General features: G+C 43.2%; 1 protein-coding gene and 1 pseudogene across 4 annotated transcripts in view; one reads left to right on the plus strand and one right to left on the minus strand.

Moving 5' to 3' along the window:
* The first annotated feature begins 1,129 nt into the window (after positions 1-1,129).
* The window catches only part of PRUNE2 (prune homolog 2 with BCH domain), a 275,668-nt gene continuing 255,311 nt past the window's right edge, over positions 1,130-21,486 (plus strand). For all 4 annotated transcript variants that reach the window (XM_070480322.1, XM_070480323.1, XM_070480321.1 and 1 more), the window contains exon 1: positions 1,130-1,365. In XM_070480322.1, coding sequence (XP_070336423.1) covers positions 1,330-1,365 — 36 coding nt within the window. In that variant the 5' untranslated portion in view covers positions 1,130-1,329. The remainder of the gene's footprint in view (positions 1,366-21,486) is intronic.
* Positions 8,862-9,678, minus strand: LOC110127404 (small ribosomal subunit protein eS4-like; annotated as a pseudogene).

A 21,486-nucleotide genomic window follows, 5' to 3' on the forward strand; every position in this document is an offset into this window, starting at 1 on the left:
CATTTTTATACCAGACTGATGCAGTCTCCCTGCTCGCAGGCAACTGATTCTATTGGTCTGGAATATAGCCTGGGAAGCAGTATTTTTTTCCAAGCCCTGGGTGATAGTAATGTGATTTTGAAGCGTAGTCAGTGTTGAGGTCACTGCTCTGGCAGCTGACGCAGGAGCTAGCCCGGCTGCGGGGCTGGTGGGAGGGCAGCAAGGGCATTACAGGCACGTGTGCCAAAGCCCAGGTATATGTGGGCCCCTGATAAGGCAGGCTAGAGAGTCCACATGACATATCCTGTGGCTTGAAATAAGGTTCATGGCTATGAGTTTAAGTGTTTATTGCAGTACTTCTTAAACTTTAATGTACAGAGAAACGATCAGAAGATCTTGTACAAACACAGACCCTTATGCAGGAAGGAGGTTCTGTCGCCCTCACTGTTGCTGAGCAAACATGTCAGAGTGGATGGGGACTGCGACTGCAGAAGGATGTAAGGATCCGTAGCCCCAGGGTCAACATAAGGGCACCCAATTAGGGTGAACTGCAGAGGTCTGTTGCTGGGCAGGTATGTTTTGAGAGCAAGGAGGAAAGATGCAACCTACCGCAACCTCCTAGCCTGCTCTTCCTATTATTTCCCATCAAGGTCGTACTGCTTTTAGCTGAGCAGTGACCCCTCCGCCCCGCAATCTAGCTGAGTGTCCCCTGGCCAGGCCAGCAGAACCGGCTCCTTAAGTGGCCGCTGGAGCTCTCTGTAACTTGCCAGCCAGCCAGGAAGGCGCTGGCCGAGGAGGGGAGTTCTCTGGGGGCCTCTCTCCCCTCTCTCCACCTCCCCTGGCTGACAGCGGCGGTGCCTGCGGCAGAGCCTCCCTCTGCAGCAGCCCCTTGCACTTGGCGCGTACTTCTGGGCGCTGTCCATGGTTGCAGCATCTTTCGGCGCGCCACGTCAGGAGGCCGCGGCGGGGCCCTGCGATTGGCGGAGGAGCCCCTCGCCATCCGCCAACACGCCCGCCCCCGCGCCCCAGCCCCTGAGCTCCGGCCCCACAGGCGCGTGCCAGCCCGCGTGCCAGGCGCGCCCTGGGGCTCCCGGGCGTCACACCCACTTTCCTTATTAGGGGAGAGTCGGACGCTCCGAGCGGGCGGCGGGGCTCGGGGTGGGGTGGGGAGCCCTGGGAGGCGACAGCCGAGAGCTCAGCCACAACCTCAGCCGCCTCCGAGCGGTAGGAGGGAGCAGCCGGTCGCTGCGTCCCGGGCGGCCACTTTCCGGGCACCCGGCTCCTCTCGCCCGGGAGGAGATAATCCTCTGCGCCCTCCGGGTATCTCCGGTCCATACCTTTCTCAACAACATGGAAGAATTTTTGCAGCGCGCCAAGTCTAAATTGGTAAGTTGAGGGAGCAAAAAGCTGTGTGCGTTGGTTCGCGCGCGCGCGCGCCTTGATGGATGGGCATTACGGCAGAGGAGGAAGAAACAACTTTGCCGGTTAGTTGTCAGGGAGTGCGGGCTGTCCTCTGGAAAGAATCTCTGCGACTCTGGGGCTTACGCCAGGCAGTCTGTCTCCATAATCCGCGCCCCGGAGCCAAAGCGGCGGCTGCGGTGGTGGTGACCTGGTCGAAGTTGGGCGCTGTGTATCCAGCTCGTAGCTGGAGAGACGCAGATCCAGCCAAACCTACAGTTTGCCCCTGCAGGCTAGAGAATAAATGGGTGTGGTGTTCCTTGCGATAAAAGAGCCCAGACTTGTGCAGATGCGGTATGCTTAAGTGTAAAAGGAAAAGAAGCTGTACTTTAGCTGGAGGGGATGACAAAACCTAAATGAGGGAGTGGTAACACCGACCTAGAGGAATGTGTGAGAATAGCAGTTTACCGGAACGTCACTTACGAGGGGCTTGCTCCTTCCTGGGAGGGAGTCAGGGGTATTCTAGCGTGAATCGAGTCTCTCTAGGCCCTATTCAGATCTGTCTCTTGTGGCAGAGGCAGAAGGGGAAAACCTCAACTGTTGCTGTTGCTTTGGGGTTTGCAGATTGTCTTTCTCCTGGAAGCTGACCAGCTTGTGGCGGACTCCGTTTTACTGTACTGCTGTCCAAACAGTGAGGGTAGTTTCTCACTGTGGATATTGACAGTTGCTATACATTCTGGAACAACAGATTCTAGCAGTTTCCTGATTCCAAATTGTTTTGGCTCTCCAGCATTGCAGTAATGAGCATAATGGAAATGTTTCTCTTTTGGCACTTAACAAAAAAGCTTTTGCCCATTTGGAAGCAATATCTTTAATGAACACTGAAAGCACCTTTTACAGGCCTGGCATAGGAGGAATCGCATAATTTATGTTGCCTTTAACCTTTAAACCTTCATAAAAGCCAAAATACAAAGTCTGCATTAAGATGACGTCTTAATCACAAGGCACGGTATTTGCAGGGTTTTTTTTTTTTCTGTAACTCATTTACCCTTGCACAACAAAGGGAGTGGAGACGAATGCGTGATTCTTACAGAGATTTAACTGTAAGTATCCTTTAAAAGATTATTAAAGTTGATTCTTACAGAGATTTAACTGTAAGTATCCTTTTAGAGGCCTTTAAAGTTGACTAATGCTAATATAAATACTTTGTTTTCTACCTTAAGCCTCCCAGAGAGTTGATAATCTGTGGGGATTTCAGAATTGAGGAGGTTTGCGATTGTTTCTGTGTTTACTGCTGACCCTCTTATAGGTTTACTTGAGCACATGAAGGAAAAAACTGAAATACTTGCGTTTCTTTTTTTCTTTTTTGCATTTCTGATAGCATAACTGTGCTCTTTGTTCTTTTTCTAACATTGAGTGAGAAATGATCAAAAAAGACCAATTTTGGCAACTTATTTTTTTCATGGATTAAAAAAGTGGTGACCAACCATCACGCAATTGTAAACTGCACCTGTTTTCCACTCCTGTAGCATTTATTTTAATAATAAGCATTTAGATTGTGGGGTCTGATGTGAGCAAGAGGTTTGTCTCATTTCTGAAGAGCAATTGCTGAGGTGAAAAATTCCCTGTTTCAGATTAATTAGGTAGAAGTCATGCTTAAGTTTATTTACTGAGTCCTTTCATTAGAGGAACAGTTGCTCTTCATCATTAAAAAAAATGACAGGAAAAAGAAGTGATTGTTTGTAATACTATTCCCAGTTTCCTGCTTTATCTGGAAGAATAATTACTGCTAATTTTATCTTTTTTCTTGTAATAGCCTTTTTGTTAGCAATCACAAGTAGCCTTTCATCTTTAGCCATAGTAAAGGTGGTTTGGTCACTTTTAATGTCACATTTCCCCTGACAAATTATATTTTCTAGGTAAATAAAAATTTTACTTAATATACAACATTCAACTATAGTAGTAGGTAAACCTTTTACTTTAGAGGATATATATATATACACACTCTTTGCTTAGGAGAAAAAATTAAGTCAGTAATTATGGCATTCATTTGTGAGAAGTTTATTCACAATAGAATGGTAGGGTTTTTAAAAATTAGGTTAATTCTTTGGGAAACACTTTAGGGAAAAGAAAATTATCATACTGGTTCTCACCTAGACTTTATTAGATCAGAACTAGATTGAATTTAGGTGTTATCTTTAAGTCATTTTGCATCAGAAGTTGATATAGATTTATCTTTATGAAGCCTAAAAAAATGTCTAATGGGCAGGGATTATTTCCTGTCTACTTGACTTCTTTCTTTGATATTCTGTACATATGATATATATCTTTTAATGATTTGAAATAACCAATTCCCTTTCAAAGTCTTAATGTTACCAAACCAAACTTGGGTTGGCTTGCCTGCGCTCAGTAAAGCCGATCTACTGACACTGGGTTATGGTACAAGAAAATGCAATGTTTACTTCAGGTTCCAAACAAGGAGTCCAGTATTTAGTACTCAAAAGGCCTGAACTCCCCAATAACTTTTAGGGAAAGGTTTTAAAAGTCATGGTGAGGGACAGGGGTGTTGTGGGGTACATGATCAACTCATGAGCCTTCTTCTGATTGGTTGGTGATGAGGTAATTGGGATCTCGTCAGTTTCAGACCTTCTCTGGTTCCAACCACTCTGAGACCTATGTGCTTGTGGGCAGCATATAGTTAACTTCTACCTGATGGGGGTTTCAGTGTCTGAAAAACAGCTCAAAGTATATAGCTCAGAATATTATCTATAACTCTGAAGAAGGAGCTAAAGGTCCTTGACTTTTTTGAATGGCTAAATTCTTATTATTTTGTCTTGTTTGTTTTTCTTTCTTTCTGCATTTTTTTCCCACTTCTAAATTTATTCCCACAATAATTTATTTATTAATTAATTTATTATTATTATTATTTATTTATTTAATTATTTATTAATAATTTATTTCCCACAAACTAAATTTATTCTTTGGAACTCCAGGAAGGCCTAGGAGGCTAAAGTTTTTCTACAGAGGCAGATGGAGAACATGGGCAGGGGAGGAGTCTGTTCCAGGTTGGCCCTGCTGTAGGGTCTTGTTCTGTTACATGAACATAACCTCTTCATCACTGGAGCTAGCTAATTTCAAAGACCAAAGAAATTTTAAATTGTAAAATGGAATTACTATTAGCCATAGATGAAATCTCCAATAACCGAAACTTTGGAGAAATTGTGTGTATGCCCTTTCTTCTGACTAGGAGCATTTATTATTCATCTGTCATTGTGAGGAGCGCTCTGCTGTTCTAGGCCAGGCCCTTGGGTGGAGCAGAAATCTTTGAAGTAGAAGGAAGGTTTTTCATTTTTAATCAGGTAGCTCGAAGCTTATTTCTGTTCAAATTGGGAGAGTGGTCTCCTAGTTCTTTTTTTCACCTCAGTTCTGCTAGTCCTCAATCTGAGGCAGATTCAGTTACTTAATCCCATCCGACTTTTCCTTAAATTTCCCCTTCGGATACTTCCCCTTCATTTGTGAGAATATGTGGCATTTATGAGAAATGTCAAAAGTAAACCTCAAGTGTGGTCTAAGAAGGATCACCCTCTTCTGGACCTCAAATGCTTCTCAGGGGGCCTGCCTCCCGTCTGGTAAGAACAGGCTTAGGTACCTGCAGTTTCTCTGTAAAACACCTTAGCTGAAGGCGGAGACAGCAAGGGAAGTACTCACTCCTTCCAAGCACAGTCTCTAGAAGTGGTGCCTTCCTGACAACTAGGGGACTGATTCAGTTATTTTTAAAACAATCAAGACAATAGACTAAACACCAGGAGAGCAAGACCCGCCAAGGCAGTAGGGATGGAAATCAAAGAATGATGCTTGTTACCTGGGTTCCCTTCCCTTTATGAGAACCCAACTATGTTTCTTTTTCTTTTTTAAAAAAACTAGTATTTATTTTATTATACAGGAGGATGAATATATCTTCCTGTTTTTACTGACCACTTAGAATTTTTTCCCAGTCTATTGAGAATTGTTTTGCAAAGCAAAAGATGATTGTTTTGCAGAGAATTAGTTTTCAAAGTGATCCTTCAGTTGCTATGGTTTATACCTTTCTAAGTTTTGGTCATCACAGATCAGTCTGAACAAGTCATTTCTGAGGGATAAAAACACATAGGTAACCCTTATTTTGAAAAAGTCATTATTTGATCCTCCAGCTATGTTTCTCATCTAAATACTCACTGCTCAAACTAGAAATAAGAGCAAAAACAACTTTTCTTTTTCTCCTGCCAGTGTCCACTTGACTTTTCCACCTGCTCATTTTGAGCTGAAATAGGGACAGAGATCAAATCCCATGGTGCCAGATCTATCCTTAAATTTTAGCCGTACTTTCCATTTTCAGTTATACCATTTCTGTAGTGGTGTCTTAGTCATTCTCAGACTTTTTCTGTGGTAAGAGAAATTGAAGATGGGGAGGGAACGAGGGCTTTGAGCCCTAGCCTGTGATTTGGCAAATGTCCTCCAATGTCATAGTGGTTAGCTCAAAAAAGTGTTCAGGCCAAGACAGCCTTATGATGTCAGTTAATGGTCCAAGTTCCCATGAACTTTGGAGAAAAAGAGGAGCTAAGTGACGAATGAGACCCCTGGAATTCTGAATGGCAGGAAGCCAGGGTCTCTACACAGGGCAGCCTGGCCACTGAGCCTCTCCCACTGCCAGACTGCACCAGCTGATACAAGTCAAGAGGTGCTCAGGGCTGGGGGTTGCTGCAGCCCTTTGACCTCAGAGCTGGGTCATGAGCCAGCATTGGGGGAAGTGTCAACTGCCAGCAGAAGGATACAGGGCACATCAATATCCCAGGAATTCTGTGGGGAGAGGGTCACCGTTACCACCAGAGTCTGGGGAATGCATCTGCCTTCGAGCAGTGCCGGCTGCAGACGAAGGGCTCGTTTCTGCAGTGGGAACTGGTCCATATGTGGACTTCTGTAGTAGAAAAATCCTGGGTGACCTTAAATGTCAACTGACACTCTGCTATGTGGCATAGGGACAAGGAAGCACATTAAAAACTCCAAGGGACCAACCACATCAGAATTGATAGAGGAGATGAGCTTTCAAAAAAAAGAAAAACACTGCAGTGTGTCTGCAGAGGAATCATCTTGATTGGAAATTGAGAAATATATCCTTCCTGACTTCCTTTATAGAAACAAGGTAATATGTATCAATAAAGAGCATCTTTAAAATGAATGTTCTATACCTTTTAAAGAGCCACAGTGGTAAGGACTGAGAAGGATGGAGATGCTGGTAGAGCAGTTTCATTTGGAAAGCTGAGCTCATTCTGATCACAGACCGCAGGATCAGCTCCCTCGCCATCATAAGTCAGGGCTGGCGCACTTGAGACTGTGCCTCTTGTCAGAGCATTCCCAAGCAAAAAACTCAGGAATCCAAAGCACTTCTGCGAATGTGGTGTCACTGCCTTAGGGGCTGATGAGAAAAGAGCCCTTGATTGCTTTAGTCCTAGAGTCAGCTCCATTTCTCACTGCCTGAACTTTTAAATTGGAGAGCTGTGGTTTGTCCTGGCCCCTGGGCCAGAGAACGAGACTTTTTCAGGGTAAATCACAGAGTGGATTGGTCTTCCTCAAAGATAAAGAATTGGTGACTGCTGTTTGGACAGCATCTCGGGCCTGGGAAGATGCAATCAGGTGAGCAAGGACACTCTGTAATCAGATATTTGGGGAATATTTTATAACTAGATAAAAAAAGTGACAGCTTTTATATAACTTGTTTGTTCCTCTGTAGCATTAATTTGGGCAGATATTAGCAATGTTTTAGATTTGGTATATCCCCCTGGGGAGCTCTTGTATGCAATAGCGGTCTAATGATGGACCGGTCACTCTTCCCTTACATCTACTTCTCCCTAGGGTACTAGATGAGCAGAGAAAAGGGTGAGGGGTAAACACCTGGGTCTGAATGAAGGTTGCAAAAGAGGAAAGAAGCTCTGGGATCAGAGAGGTCAAGTGCATGGTGTTGCCTTGGTCACTGATTCTTTTTGAACCCTAGAGTTATGGAGCTTGGAGTCTTTCTTTGAAAAGAAACTGGGGAGGGGCAGGGCTGATGTATTTATTCAGGAGGCAGCATCCACAGAAACTTTGCTATGACTGGTGCCCTCTGGGTTTGTGCAGCATGCAATCACACATTGCATTATGATTGTAATTGTAATATTACAATATTACATTTGTGCACATTGTAATTATGCACAATCACACATGGCCGCCCTGCCACGGGTCCCAGAGTAACCTACTCAAAGTCTCTGGCATCGTTCCAAATCCATTTCTATCTGAGCTCTGTGGCTTTGGGCTTTGGTTTCTAAGGAAAAGTCATCTTTCTTCTTAAGAGCTCTTGGGAGGCTAATTGGGCACTAGATCGCCCTGAAAAATTAGATCCATAAAGGTTGGGTCAGAAAAACTAAACTGATGTTACAGCTTTGGGTTTTTAATCTGAAAAATGAGATAATGATACCAACTTTGCAGCCTTGTCAGAAAGCCAAAATAATGTACCTACAGCCCTCGGCACAGAGCTTGAAACAATGGCTACTTCTGTCCCTTTGCAGCAAGGTGTCCTTTCCTGCAGCTCCTTGTCTCAGTGAATGACATGAGTATTCATCTGCTTTCTCCAACTGGGGACTTCCTTTTCCTCTATCCCTTCCCCACCCACTGTATCTCAGACATCCAGATGACTCCAATGGCCAGCTAGCCAGTTGATCCCCTGCAGACCACTCTCCTTCCCACTGCTGCCAGCCATTGTGAAAGTATCTTTTATTTCTGTCACATCACTCCCTTAAATCCTTCTTATCACTTCCCTTTGCTCATAGGAGAACAGACAAGTCTCTTACCCTGACCCTAGGATCTGACTCATCTGCTGCCCAGCTTCTGCTGGCTCCTTCTCCTGGTTTAATAACCCCTCCCTCTTCTTCAGATCAGGGGAAGATGAAGGGAAAACTTTGCTAAATGACCCCTTTCTCCCCAACCTCCCAGTTCATGAGTCTAAGTCAAGGTTTTGGGTGATGTTTTTAGATCATTTATCTCAGCTTGTTGTTATATCCTTATTGGGCATGCTGGTTTGATTAATGAGAGTAGGGATCAAGGTCTCTCTGTGTGGATTTGCTCCAGAACCTGGTTCAGTGCCTGAAGCTCAGTAAATGGCTTTTGTTTGTTTGTGAGAGGCTTTTTTGGGCAATTAATCATTCCTCATTATCTTTAATTAAGCCCTATGTGAGTGCTAAGTTGCTTCAGTCATGTCCAACTCTTTGCGACCCCGTGGACTGTAGCTCACCAGGCTCCTCTGTCCATGGGATTCTCCAGGCAAGAATACTAGAGTGGGTTGACATGCCCTCCTCCAGGGGATCTTCCTGACCCAGGGACTGAATCCATGTCTCTTACATCTCCTTCATTGGCAGATGGATTCTTTACCAATACCACCACCTTGGAAGCCCAATTAAGCCCAAAGACCCTTCCAGTCATGTCTCATAGAGATCATTTGACTCAATGCTCTCTTTAGCTGCCAATCTCTTGTCTCTTTGTTCAGCAATGGTTAGCCAGATACTTTTTTCTCAGAGAAAAGAAATCCATGGTTTGTTGCCTTTGCAATAACAAAAATGTTGGAGAATGGGGAGGCAGCGATGCTGCTGTTGGCGTCTTTCACGTGAACCACACCAAGAGGACCAGGTTGTCTCTTTCTGTTGGTGATCGCAGCAGAAGATTGTTCAGTTCTTCCCACAGTAGTGACTCTGGTCATCATATACAGGTTACCAGTATCAAACTTGTTGAAATCAGTCATCTTGCCAGATCTGAAATCAATCTCAGTGGAGTCATTCATTTTGAAAGGGAATCGGGATAGTGGATGATATGAGCATCATGGGTCACCAGATGAGGGGTTCTTTTGTGCCACAAAGATCTTTCTTACTTTGCGCAAATTGTACTTGGCTCCTTAGGTGTCATTCAGTGAACAACAAAGCCACCCTTGTGTCACAGATCAGACAGAAATTCTCCCCTTTCTTGCCAATGCTGGTGACGTCCTTAAAGCGAGCCAGTGCGCTGTATCAATTTGGACCTTGCCATCAGTCTTAGTGAACCACTGCATGCAGATCTTCTTTACTTCACACCCTGTCAGTGAATACTTAAATCTGTTCCTTAGTAAAAGATGAGGGGAAGATACCCTCTCAGTTTGTGGGGACCAGTTGATGGATGAGGAGCGAACACACTGGTCAGTTTGCTCAGCATCGGATGCTTTGGAGCCGCTATAGCCTTCAGGGGCTTCTGGGGACCATGAGTCATGACTGCAGTGTACTCAGTTGCCCAGTTATGTCCCAGTCTTTGAGACCTCATGGACTGTAGCCCATGAGGCTCTTCTGTCCATGGAGTTTTCCAGGCAAGAATACTGGAGTGGGTTGCCATTTCCTACTTCAGGGGATCTTCCTGACCCAAGGATCAAATCCTTGTCTCCTGCGTCTCCTGCATTGGCAGGCAGATTCTTTACCACTGAGCCAGCAGGGAAGCCCTGAGCCATGACTGTGCTAAGCACAAAAAGGTGGAAATGTTTTAGAATGAATGGAGCCATAAGATAAAAGGCTTGCAGAACTCATAAGACACTGTAGTGGCCAAAAAATGAATAAATGGGTGAGCAGGTGCAGACGTTTAGAGATTTGAATCTGCAGAAGGACCGGCCATAGTGTATGGGAATTCGGGTTGGTTTTCGAGAAGGAGATGAGAAATGTTAAGGTCAAGGAGTGCGATACAGTGATTTTATGTGGTACACACTTTGTACAAAATGTTACTGTAAAATAATGAGCCTAGTTTTTATTCATGATTGCTTGGAATCTGTAAGAATTGGTGGATTAAAGCATGTATGGATTGGAGAGAGGCAGGGAAGGGTATGGGCACTCTGCAAAACCACACTGGGCATCAGTAGGCAGAGTGGAACTATTGGAGCCTTAGATCTTCCACTATGTGATCCAAAGGGGAAAAATTAGACTCCCCCAATCCCAGCCATTTCACCAAGCTGGCCCAGCTTGTTCTGCTGCTTCTGGGCCAGCACTAATGTCATGAGACTAGCAGGGAAGATTTTTCAGTCCTTGATAGGAAAGTTGAAGGCCTTCCAGACTGGCCTCATCAGTCAAATGATATTAAGACTATTGCAGGTGTCTATGTACTAAGACAAGAATAGATCTTTCACCCCCAGTAATAAAAACATGAAAATGATCACGGTGAACAAGAGAGCCAGGAAGCCCTATTTACATTTTATAGAAACAGGGATGATTTTAACTTGACTGAAATTTGTTGACTATCTGTCTTATCTCTAAGAAACATATTTTTCCACTTAATACTCAAAACAGCCTTGTGAGGTAGCTATTATTTCCCTTTGCAGTTGAGGAAACTGAGGTTCAGGTGGGCAAGAATTTTACCCAAGTTTTCAGGTCAGTAGAGGACAGAGCCAGTGGTTGCTCCCAGGCCATCTGACTCCCATTCCAGGACCCACTCCCACATCTGTGTCTTCTCACCAGATATCCTGGAACATTTCATTCTCTTTAAATAAAATGCGAGCAACTTGGCAGGTTTACGGGAGGGTTGGGTAGTGAGTTCAGTTTGACCCAAGAGAGGTTCATTTCTCTGTTTTTGACTATTTTATATTAAAATATCCTTGGATAATTGACTCATAAATCAATATTATTGAGAACCTCCTATGAGTTATGGTGTGGGACGATCTATGATTTGGTTGAATAAATTGGGAGACTGTTTCACTGTATGCCCAAGTGAAAGAAAAATAAAAGACTGATAAACTACTTGGAAGATAGGGTCTGTGACTAGCTTTTAGAGTGATGAGGAATATTGTGGGTATTTAGTGAATTTTTGATAATGAGAATGGTCGTTTTAAAAAGTTAGAAGTTGCCCCTTAGTTTCCATCAAAGTTGTGAGTACAACTTTTGGTTTTCCAGATTCCTTCTTTTTTTTTTTTTTAACAAACAACTGAGTTTTTAATGTCCTATAGTAAGCTTCCTTCTGCTCTTTAGATTTCTTATGTTAAGAACTGATACATGAAAATATGTACAAACATTATTTCAATTTAGAAACTTATTTAGATTTAGTAGTATTATGTATAATATTAAAAGGTGCTTGCTCCTTGGAAGGAAAGCTATGACAAACCTAGACAGAGTATTAAAAAGCAGAGACATCACTTTGCTGACAAAGGTCCATGTAGTCAAAGCTCTGGCTTTTCTATCAGTCATGTATGGATGTGCCGTAAAGAAGGCCGAGTGCCAAAGAATTGATGCTCTCAAACTGTGGCATTGGTGAAGACTCTTGAGAGTCCCTTGGACAGCAAGGAGATCAAGTCAGTTAATCCTAAAAATCAAATCAGAAATCAACCCTGAATATTCATTGGAAGGACTGATGCTGAAGCTGAGGCTCCAATACTTTAGCCACCCAATGGGAAGAGCTGACTAATTGCAAAAGACCCTGATGCTGAGAAAGATTGAGGACAGGAGAAGGGGGTGACAGAGCATGAGATGTTTGAATGGCATCACCGACTCAATGGACATGAGTTTGAGTGAACTTCAGGGGATAGTGAAGGACAGGGAAGCCTGGCGTGCTGCAGTCCATGGGGTCACAAAGAGTTGGACATGACTGAGTGACTGAGCAACAACGACAGCAATATAGTGAAGTTCTCAAAACTGCATTTTTAGCCAAACCTTTTCTCTCTGTAATTTCATCATTACCATTTTATTTATGAATAATGTACAATTAAATGTGAGCTCCAGTTCAAATTCCAGATTCTGAATATAGTCAAAAGAATTCTTTTAAACTCACTATTAATAATTTCCATATGATTGCTAAACATATTCACATACATTATCTTTTTAATTGGAGTGTAGTTGATTCACAGATATTCACAACTTAGCGTTGTGTTCGTTTCAGGTGTATAGCATAGTGATTCAATTTCATAGATATGTATATATATATTCTTTTTCAGATTCTTTTCCCTTATTGGTTATCAAAAATTATTGAGTATAGTTCCCTGTGCTATACAGTAGGTCCTTGCTGGTTATCTATTTTATATATAGTGCTGTGTATATGTTAATCCCAAACTCCTTATTTGTTTTTCCCCTCCTTTCACCTTTGGTCACCCCAAGTGTGTTTTCCATATTCTATGGATTTATTTCTGATTTGTAAATAAGTTTATTTGTACATTTTTCCCCTTCATTATTGTCACTCTCTTGCTGGAGACAGAAAAGTTGAGTTTGACTGAGTGAGTGAGTGTAGATAGAGTGAACACAGCCTGGAAGGCGCAGCTGGCAAGAGCTGAGATTAGGAGTCAAGATTTCTGCTATTTGCTTCACATCTGCTCTCCAGACTGCCAGCTTAGCAATGGTGCAGAAGACTACTGGTTGTAGGAGGGACACACACATTGGAAGTAAAGGAGAAGAAGGAGAAAGGAAAGAAGAAAGGTGGGGATGGAATTGGAAGGAAAGTAGGAGAAAAGCAAAGAAAACCAGGATTCGAGGGGAGGAAAGTTTGAAAAGTGGTGAGACAGAAGAAAATCTTTCCAAAAGCTCAGGATGAATGATCTGCAAGAGTAAGAGCTCATGTGTCTGGAGTTCAGAGTTTCCAGAAAACTGAAAATTACACAAAGGCAGCCTTCCTTCAGACAACTGCCATTGAATACTAAAAACCTGCTTGGAGAATCAGTTCTTATCTCATAGGAAAATCCCCTAAACTGTCTTTCTGAGCCGATTGGTATGAAGCTATCTGAAAGTCATTCAGAGAATGGTGGGAGCGCAACAAAGACACAAATGCTGGCACCGATTTTATGTCATCTTCATTACTTAACTTGGGCTTTGATAGGATTTGTTTCTCTGAGCTGGCTGGTGGGAGTAGTTTTAGCCAGAGGTTGCTACAGCTGGTAACGTACAATAGGGGAACTGCACGTAAACAAAACCATAGGCAAACAAACTTCCAAGAAGTGGACCCAGATGCTCAGCAAGTGTCATTCCATCTGATGTGGGATAAACAGTCCTAAACACCTGCACAGACTCTGGAGGCCGTAACATCAATGGCAGAAAGTTCACAGTAATGACCCGGAATAATCAAGAAAGAAACATGATTTAAGCTTGGTGTCCTGTTTAAGAGAAGGTGGGGGTATGTAAGCAATTTCAGAAAAAAAATCCAACTCAGATAATTAATGTTAAAAAAAAAATAGAACAGCAGTTGTTACATGGAGGGAAAGCTTCAGTTGTCTGGAAAAGTCCCTTGCATGGCTGAGTTCGTTCTTAAGTGAAGCCAGATGTGTGAAATGTCATGGTTTATAGCAAGTGATCCTGAGTCAGGACGGAGTGTGATGAGGTACTATAAATGTGAGCCTGATGTGGGGAAGCATAAATAGGCCCGTGGCACGTATGAGATGTGAGAAGCCCCACTCTCCACTCCCATTGTGAACCAAGAACTTTACTCTGGTTCTGGGCTCCATAAAGAAGTTGCAGCAATGACCTTGGGCCTGTAAAATCAGATCCCTCAGAACAACTGGAGAGGGAGGGGCTGCCTGCTGATGGATTTTATTTTATTTGGAAAGTTTTAATGAGATTTTCCCCATTGTAGGACCCATTTCTTTCTTTCAGTTGGAAACAATAGGACTTTAAGAATTAAAGTGGCTTTTTCGGTTTACTGTATAGTAAAAGGAACTGTATAGACAGGGACCTGTACTCAATATTTTGTAATATTGGGAAAATAATTTGAAAAAAATTTATATGTAACTGAGTCACTTTGCCGTACAGCTGAAAATAACACATTATAAATCAACTATATTTCAATAAAAATTAAAAAAATAAAAAAGAATAAGTGGCTTATTTTCAAAGCAGCCCAACAATCCAATTAGGTCTTTTTTTGCTGTGAACAAATGATCTGTTGGAGCTTCCCTGGTGGCTCAGTGGTAAAGAATCTGCCTGCCAATGTAGGAGACACAGGTTTGATTCTTGATCCAGGAAGATCCCATGTGCTTTGCAGCGACTAAGATCATTCGCCATGACTATTGAGCCAGCGCTCTAGAGCCCAGGAGCTGCAACTACTGAACCCATGTGCCACAACTACTAAAGCCCCGGTGCCCTAGAGCCAAGGCTCTGCAATGAGGGAAGCCACCCCAAGGAGAAGCCTTTGCACCCCAAAGAGAGAGTAGCCCCACTCACTGCAACTGGAGAAAAGCCTGCATCGTGAGACCCAGCGCAGCCATAAATAAAGACATAAAATTATCTATTAATTGAAGGGTACAAAAAAGAGATGTACATGTTTGCTTCTTGCTCTCCAAAATGGAAAAGAAGGAAGGGCCCCGGGAAGAAGCTCAGCCTGATGGAGGAGCGTTTTGCTTGTCTTGCACTCTTCATATGCATTTTCTCTAGCAAGTGGCCCATGTTGCTGGCCAGACCAGTACCTTTCCTTGAGAGGACAGGAGTATCGTGACAGGTGGGTAGGTTAGCTGCCCCCTGCCACTGGTATGTCTGAGAGCTCACGGGCCCAGTTGCTTCTCCAGGACAGCAGCGTCCCCAAGTCCCTCTCCAGGGAGGCTGAGGGCAGGTCGCTTTCTGGCCTCCATCCTCTGTTTTGTTAACACTTTCATCTCTTCTCTGCCCTTAGCAACCTGGCTTGGTTTGCATGCAGCATCTACCAGCTGAAACATCAGGTAGAATTCTCTCACCCTTCGGCAGCTACCATATAAGCAGACTCCCAAAGCCATTGACTTTGGGAGGTCTGGATTCTTTCAAAGAAAGGTGAGCAGAATTTTGACCAATCCTTGTGGTTTAAGATCAAACGAGTCAATCCTAAAGGAAATCAGTCCTGAATTGGAAGGACTGATGCTGAAGCTGAAGCTCCAATACTTTGGTCACCTGATGTGAAGAACTGACTCATTGGAAAAGACCCTGATGCTGGGAAAGATTGAAGGCAGGAGGAGAAGGGGACAACAGAGGATGAGATGGTTGGATGGCACCACCGACTTGATGGACATGAGTTTGAGCAAGCTCTGGGAGTTGGTGATAGACAGGGAGGCCTGGTGTGCTGCAGTCCATGGGGTCACAGAGAGTCAGACATGACTGAGTGACTGAACTGAACTGACTGTGGTTTAATATAATACAAACTTCATTTTCAATTTTTACCATGATCATCGGGATAACTTTTTTTTTCTTTTTAGATTGTAGGCAAATTGAAAACATGGTCTTAGGAAATGTATACAGGTCATATGTAAAGTCTTGGTCACTCAACTGGTATCCGACTCTTGGCAACCCCATAGACTGTAGCCCACCAGGCTCCTCTGTCTATGAATCTCCCACGTAAGAATACTGGAGTGGGTTGCCATTTCCTTCTCCAGGGGATCTTCCTAACCCAGGAATCAAACTCGAGTCTCCTGCTTGGCAGGTGGATTCTTTTCTCTGAGCCACCAGGGAACAGGTCACAGAAAAAGATAAACCAGAGGGAGAATTTTATCCTGTAGCTGAATTTTTGTGAATCTGACATAAAGCCATGCAGAAAGCAGAGCAACCTCATTGGTGTGCAACTCGTCATGAGCTTGTCACTTCGCTGCTTACCCTTGGACATCGGCCTGAAGCTCCATCACTCTTTTTTCCAGTCTTCAAAAAATCCAGACATAAACTCACTGTGGTGGATGCAGATCAAAATGCCATTCCAGAACTGGCTTTTAAAACATTTTGAAAAGTTCATTAGCTCTCCATAGTCTTATATCACTCTGAGCCTTGTGATGGGGAAATGTATTTCTCATCTGTGGGATTATTCCATGCCAAAATAGCCTGCTGACCAAGCATGACATCGCTGTAAAAATCAGTTCACACACACCGGGTTTCATAGACTGGCATTTACATAGACTGCTCTGATGTATCTCAGAAACATGGAGTCATGCTTCTGACTACTGGCTTCTTCATTGGACTTTTGCTCTCAGAAAGGTTTATATGCATCCACCCTGATTGCTGTGTTACACTGGGCACACCCTGGCCCATCACTTCTGGGAGTGCTATGGGAACAGGCACTGAGATTCTGTGTGTTTAAACACAGCATTCTGTAGCTGTAAACTTTTATTAGTGATTTCTTGGCTTGACACTGTGGGTTATTTTAATCACATACCTTTACATTTGAGACTATGATACAAGGATAGATCCTTAACATTGAAATAGGTGACTTTAGACTGTCTATTTTAACCTCCTAGTATGATGTTTTAGACTTTGTTTATTTATAAAATTATAAACATTAAAGCAAATTTGGGAAATGGAGGAAAGCTGAAAATGAACTGTAAACAATAGAAAAAAGCCTATAAATGACTCATTTTCATTGGAGCATGGCTATTGGCAATATTATGGCAAGGAGTTTTCTTATTCTTTCCTGCGTGTAGGATTAAAATAGGATATTGATACATTTTGGACTTCCCTAGCGGCTCAGCAGTAAAGAGGGTAAAGAACCACGCCCTCCACCACCCTGCTCCCCTCCGGCCCCCCCAATGCAGGAGACACAGGTTGGATCCCTGGGTCGGAAAGATCCCCTGGAGTAGGAAACAGCAACCCACTCCAGTATTCTTGCCTGGGAATTTCCATGGACAGAGGAGCCTGGTGGGCTACAGTCCACTTTTAGCTCATTCATACATTCATACATTTGGGTTCCCTGATTTTTATTTTACTTAACATAGTTTATTAAATATTTCCCTATGTAATAACATAGCATTCTGAGTCAACATTTTAAATGATAGCATATATTTTTGTAAATAAAGATATACTGTGGTTAAACATTTTGATTGTCCTTTTTCTGCTATTAATAATACTATAACAAATATCTTTGCACCTAAACATGTTGTCCTATTTAGGATTAGGTTCTTAACATAGTTTTTCAAATATGTAATTATTGGAGCAAAAGATATAAATAGTCTCCAGTTTCTTGCTAAATCTTTCCAAATTGATTTCTGAATGAAACCCACCAAATTTTAAGACTTAGAGAGACTCAGAAAGGTGAAATTGTTCCACAGAACATTGTGAAAGAGGCAAATAAAATTTTCAGGTCTCTTGACACCTAGGTCTGTGCTCTTGACAAATATGAGAGACTGTGCAGTACTACACTAATTTAAAAAACATGAATCTGATCAAATATTCTGAAGCTGCCACGCTGTGAAATTAAGACAATCATAATACAATCTATGTCACGTCAGTTACAAATGTTGCTTGGGACTAAGAAGCAGAATCTGCGTCTTTCTCTTTTTCTTTTGACTTCCTCTCTGAATTATTAAAAAAAAAAAAAAAAACAAAACAAGCCTGAGCTTTTTTGAGCAATCAAGCTAGTTGCTATTATACTTGGTATGGTAATTCAAGCCATAGTATTACACTTCATAACTGCCTCCACCTATGTGATCTTGTTTGATCAACCTTTGGTAGGACATGTTATTATATCTACATCACAGAGGAGAAGAAAAAGGCCAGAGGTGAACTCCAGCCTTGCCCAAGGACATGCAGCTGGTAAGTGGCAGAACTGGGCAGAGAGTGTCTTCTGAGTCCCATGCCTTTGCTTCCAATCTTATCAGGAGGTATAAAAGCTGGTCTACACTTTCAAAATGTAGTTTGAAGGTTTCAGCTGGAGTTTGCTTGCTTGGTTCCATCTCCATAAGAGAAAATGACTGAATAAAAACGTAGAGCCCGTGTCTAAGAGGAGAATATCCAACGATGAAGCACATTCAAACTGAAGTCATGTTGCAGGAAACACACAGCAAAGCAAGTCAGTTGAGCTTTGCAGTATTGTGAGATGGCCTCTGATGAACAGCTTGCAAATATGAAATTCGTGGATGTGTCATTGGTGGAAGCATGCTGAGCCCCCCAGGCTCTGGAGACCAGGTGTCACCTGTGGCAGAAGAGAGGCACCTGAGAGGCAGGTCTCTGGAGATCATGTGGACAGCATCCTTCATACCTGCGGTGGGGCACCAGGTACCTGGATATCACTTATGTCAATTTTGGCTGAGAGATCTTTGTAATGAGGGGAAGGGAATTTAATTGACTGAAACAGGAGCTCTTTCCTTCTTATGAAGGAGGTGTCAGTCTGTCAAATTCTCTCTCTCCATCCACCTTACACTGTTTCCCCATTTGGATCATATTCGTTAACTGGCCAAAAACCTAAGTGCACTCCCATATTGATGCAATAGAGTAATTTTAGTTTAGTGCAATTTAATGTAGTTTAAGCTGAATTCTTCTCTTTCAAAAGACTTGCACTAATAAACACATAGATCTCAAGACTAACATTTCTTATCTCCATTGCATGACAGAGGCCACATGGTTGCTGAATTTAATATGCACAAAGATTAAGATGCATTGGACACATTAGCCCTTGAATAGAGGGCCTGGGTTGCCCGTATCTTTCTTAAGAGTTTGATTCATTCATAGTGGTGAAAAAAATGAAACATCCAAACAGAACTGAAAGGAAATTTAGGGAGACAGAGCTCAAAGTTAGTCTGGGCTTGAAATTCTGTAATTAATGAAATTTTCAGGATTATAGGCCACCAGTTTTCCTAAAAACCTAATATGACTTTTTAAAAAGGAGGAATCTATTCTCTAACAGGATGAGTCATATACAGTACAGTACTTTATTTATAGATATTGTGTTGGGAAGCTTTAATATATGCTGAGGGAAATGTACTTGGGTTGATACTTTCCTGTAAGTGTTGGGGTGTGAGTGGAAATCACTGACTCTGAGAGACTTGGCTGTGTAGTTGTTAAATTATGCACATCTGCTAAATAATTAGCATGCCTGTGGGGGAGGAGGTGCTTGAAGTAAATCCTTGTGTGCCATGACTTCTAGCATCCAGCTTCTTTCTGAATACACTACTGTTTTTCTGAAGACAGAGGGCAGAGAACAAGGAGGACCAGATAAGAGTATTCAAGTTAAGCTAGTGTCTTCCCATCAACAGTATCCGTAGCCTGGCCTTCTCTTTGCCCTCCTTTCCTCAAAACATCTTTTGGCTGCTTCTTACCCTCACCACTCACCCCTCAGCAAAACCTGCTCATGGCCATCAAGTAATAGAACTGACATCTATCAGTATTTACTCTGCAGCTTACATATGTTCTTTAATTTGGTCTTCACATCAGTCCTTTAAGAAAGGTATCATTGTGCTCAGTCTATAGGGGGAAACTGAGGCTCAGGGGAAGTCAAGTGACTTGTTTAAGGGCACATAACTAATGAATGTTGGAGCTAAATTTCTGGCATGCTCTACCTGAGAGTCTTAACCTATATTCCCAATTTAACATACATCAGGGGCATAATACACTTACTTTGGGAAGAGTGATCATTATGGCAGCACTTACTAGGCTTTCCCGTGTTGGAAAGTCATCCTGGAATTGTATTACAGTGCAGATTCTGCGTCATTGCAGTTTGGGGTGGGACCTGGGGTTCTCCTCTTGTCACGAGCTCTCAGGTGATGCTGATGCTGCCAGCACCCCACCTCCTCCCCACCATAATTTCAGCAGTGAGGGCCCAGGGCATTGATTCCCCGGAGGCAGAAGGCACCATTCATGGCCCCTTTCAAGTGTGTGTCAACCCTGAATAATCATTGGAAGGATGGATGCTGAAACTGAAGCTCCAATACTTTGGCTACCTGATGCGAAGAGCCGGCTTGTTGGAAAAGACCCTGATGCTGGGAAAGACTGAGGGCAGGAGGAGAAGGGGACGACAGAGGATGAGATGGTTAGATGGCAGCACCAATGGACATGGGTTTGAACAAACTCAGGGAGATAGTGAAGGACAGGGAAGCCTGGCAGGCTGCAGTCCATGGGGTCCCAGAAAGCTGGACACAACTGAGGGACTGAACGACGACAGAAGCTGGAGGTGCCTGCCCCGAGTTGGAATGGAAATGTTTCCCAGAGGACGGGCTGCCTTACTGAACTTTCCCTTCCAGCAGGGGACTTGATGCAGCAAACGCAATGTTGGGGTCCAACTTTGTTTTCTCTTAAAGCTGTTCACACTTCTTCTCACCGCTGTTCGGTCCCTCTCTTTTCTAGTCTTTATCTGATACGCCTTTCAGGCAGCTCTTTGCTTGTTTCCTTTCCCTCCCCCCTGGTGTTAGTGGGCCAGTGTGCATGCACCACTTTGTTATGGAAGCAGTTCCTTTATTATTTACGCCCTTTTGTTGTTGGCTTTGCTTTGTCACTCTGCTTCTCCGATGTGTCCTTTGTTCACACAGTTTCCTACAGCCCACTCTGCCCTCGCCAATGCCTTTTCTCTTAACCAGAATTCTGTTTCTCTCGACACTGTGGGAAGCCCAGAAAGGCTTTCAGGATGTCACTGCCCTGCGGATGACCGGCCGCCATCTTGGAATTTTTAGGAGTCATCTTAGACACTGCTTTGCATCTGTCAGCTTTCACTAGGTTGCGTTCTGGTGGCACAAATCCTCAGGGTCAGTGACTTTCAACAGATAAGGCATATTTCTCACTTGTGTTACAAGTTGCTGAGGGTCAGCTGTGACTTCAGCCCGTCTTCATTCTGGGATGTAGGCTAAAGGAGCAACGATGGCTTGGAATTGGCTGCTCTTGGGGCAGAAGAAAAGTAAGATTGCTGGTAGGTTCAGCAATGGTTCTGAGAGCTTCCGCTCAGAACTGAAATAAAGTCCTGCTTCTGTTCCATTTATCACATGACGCTTTCTTTCTCTGTTGCCCCCCTGAATCACACCAGCCTGGAAGATAATATGCCATCTCGTAAAAGAAGCTCCAAGTTACAAGAATGGTGGCACAAATCAGCATTCTTCCCACTGCATCATTGTATCCCCTTATGGAAATCCTTAATCCCAGTCATTTTTACGGGAATCATTTTTACGTATACTTTAAAAACTACTTTGAATGTCATCTGTCTTTAAATAGTTCTTAATATTTTCCCCCTTTATGTGGTGTCAGAACCTTCTCTTGGAGTAAATTAATCACTTAGACAAAAGGTGTGGCGCTTACAGAGCAGCTGCCGTGAAGATTTTAAATACATGGTAAACCTCTATGATTGTTGCCTTGATTCTGTCTCCTACTGGTGACTGGTTCCAAAGTGTCCCTGTAGCTAGGGCATGTTCTAGAGGCAGAATTTTGT

This window comes from Odocoileus virginianus, chromosome 18 (genome assembly GCF_023699985.2).
Source record: "Odocoileus virginianus isolate 20LAN1187 ecotype Illinois chromosome 18, Ovbor_1.2, whole genome shotgun sequence".
Taxonomy (NCBI): Eukaryota; Metazoa; Chordata; class Mammalia; order Artiodactyla; family Cervidae; genus Odocoileus; species Odocoileus virginianus.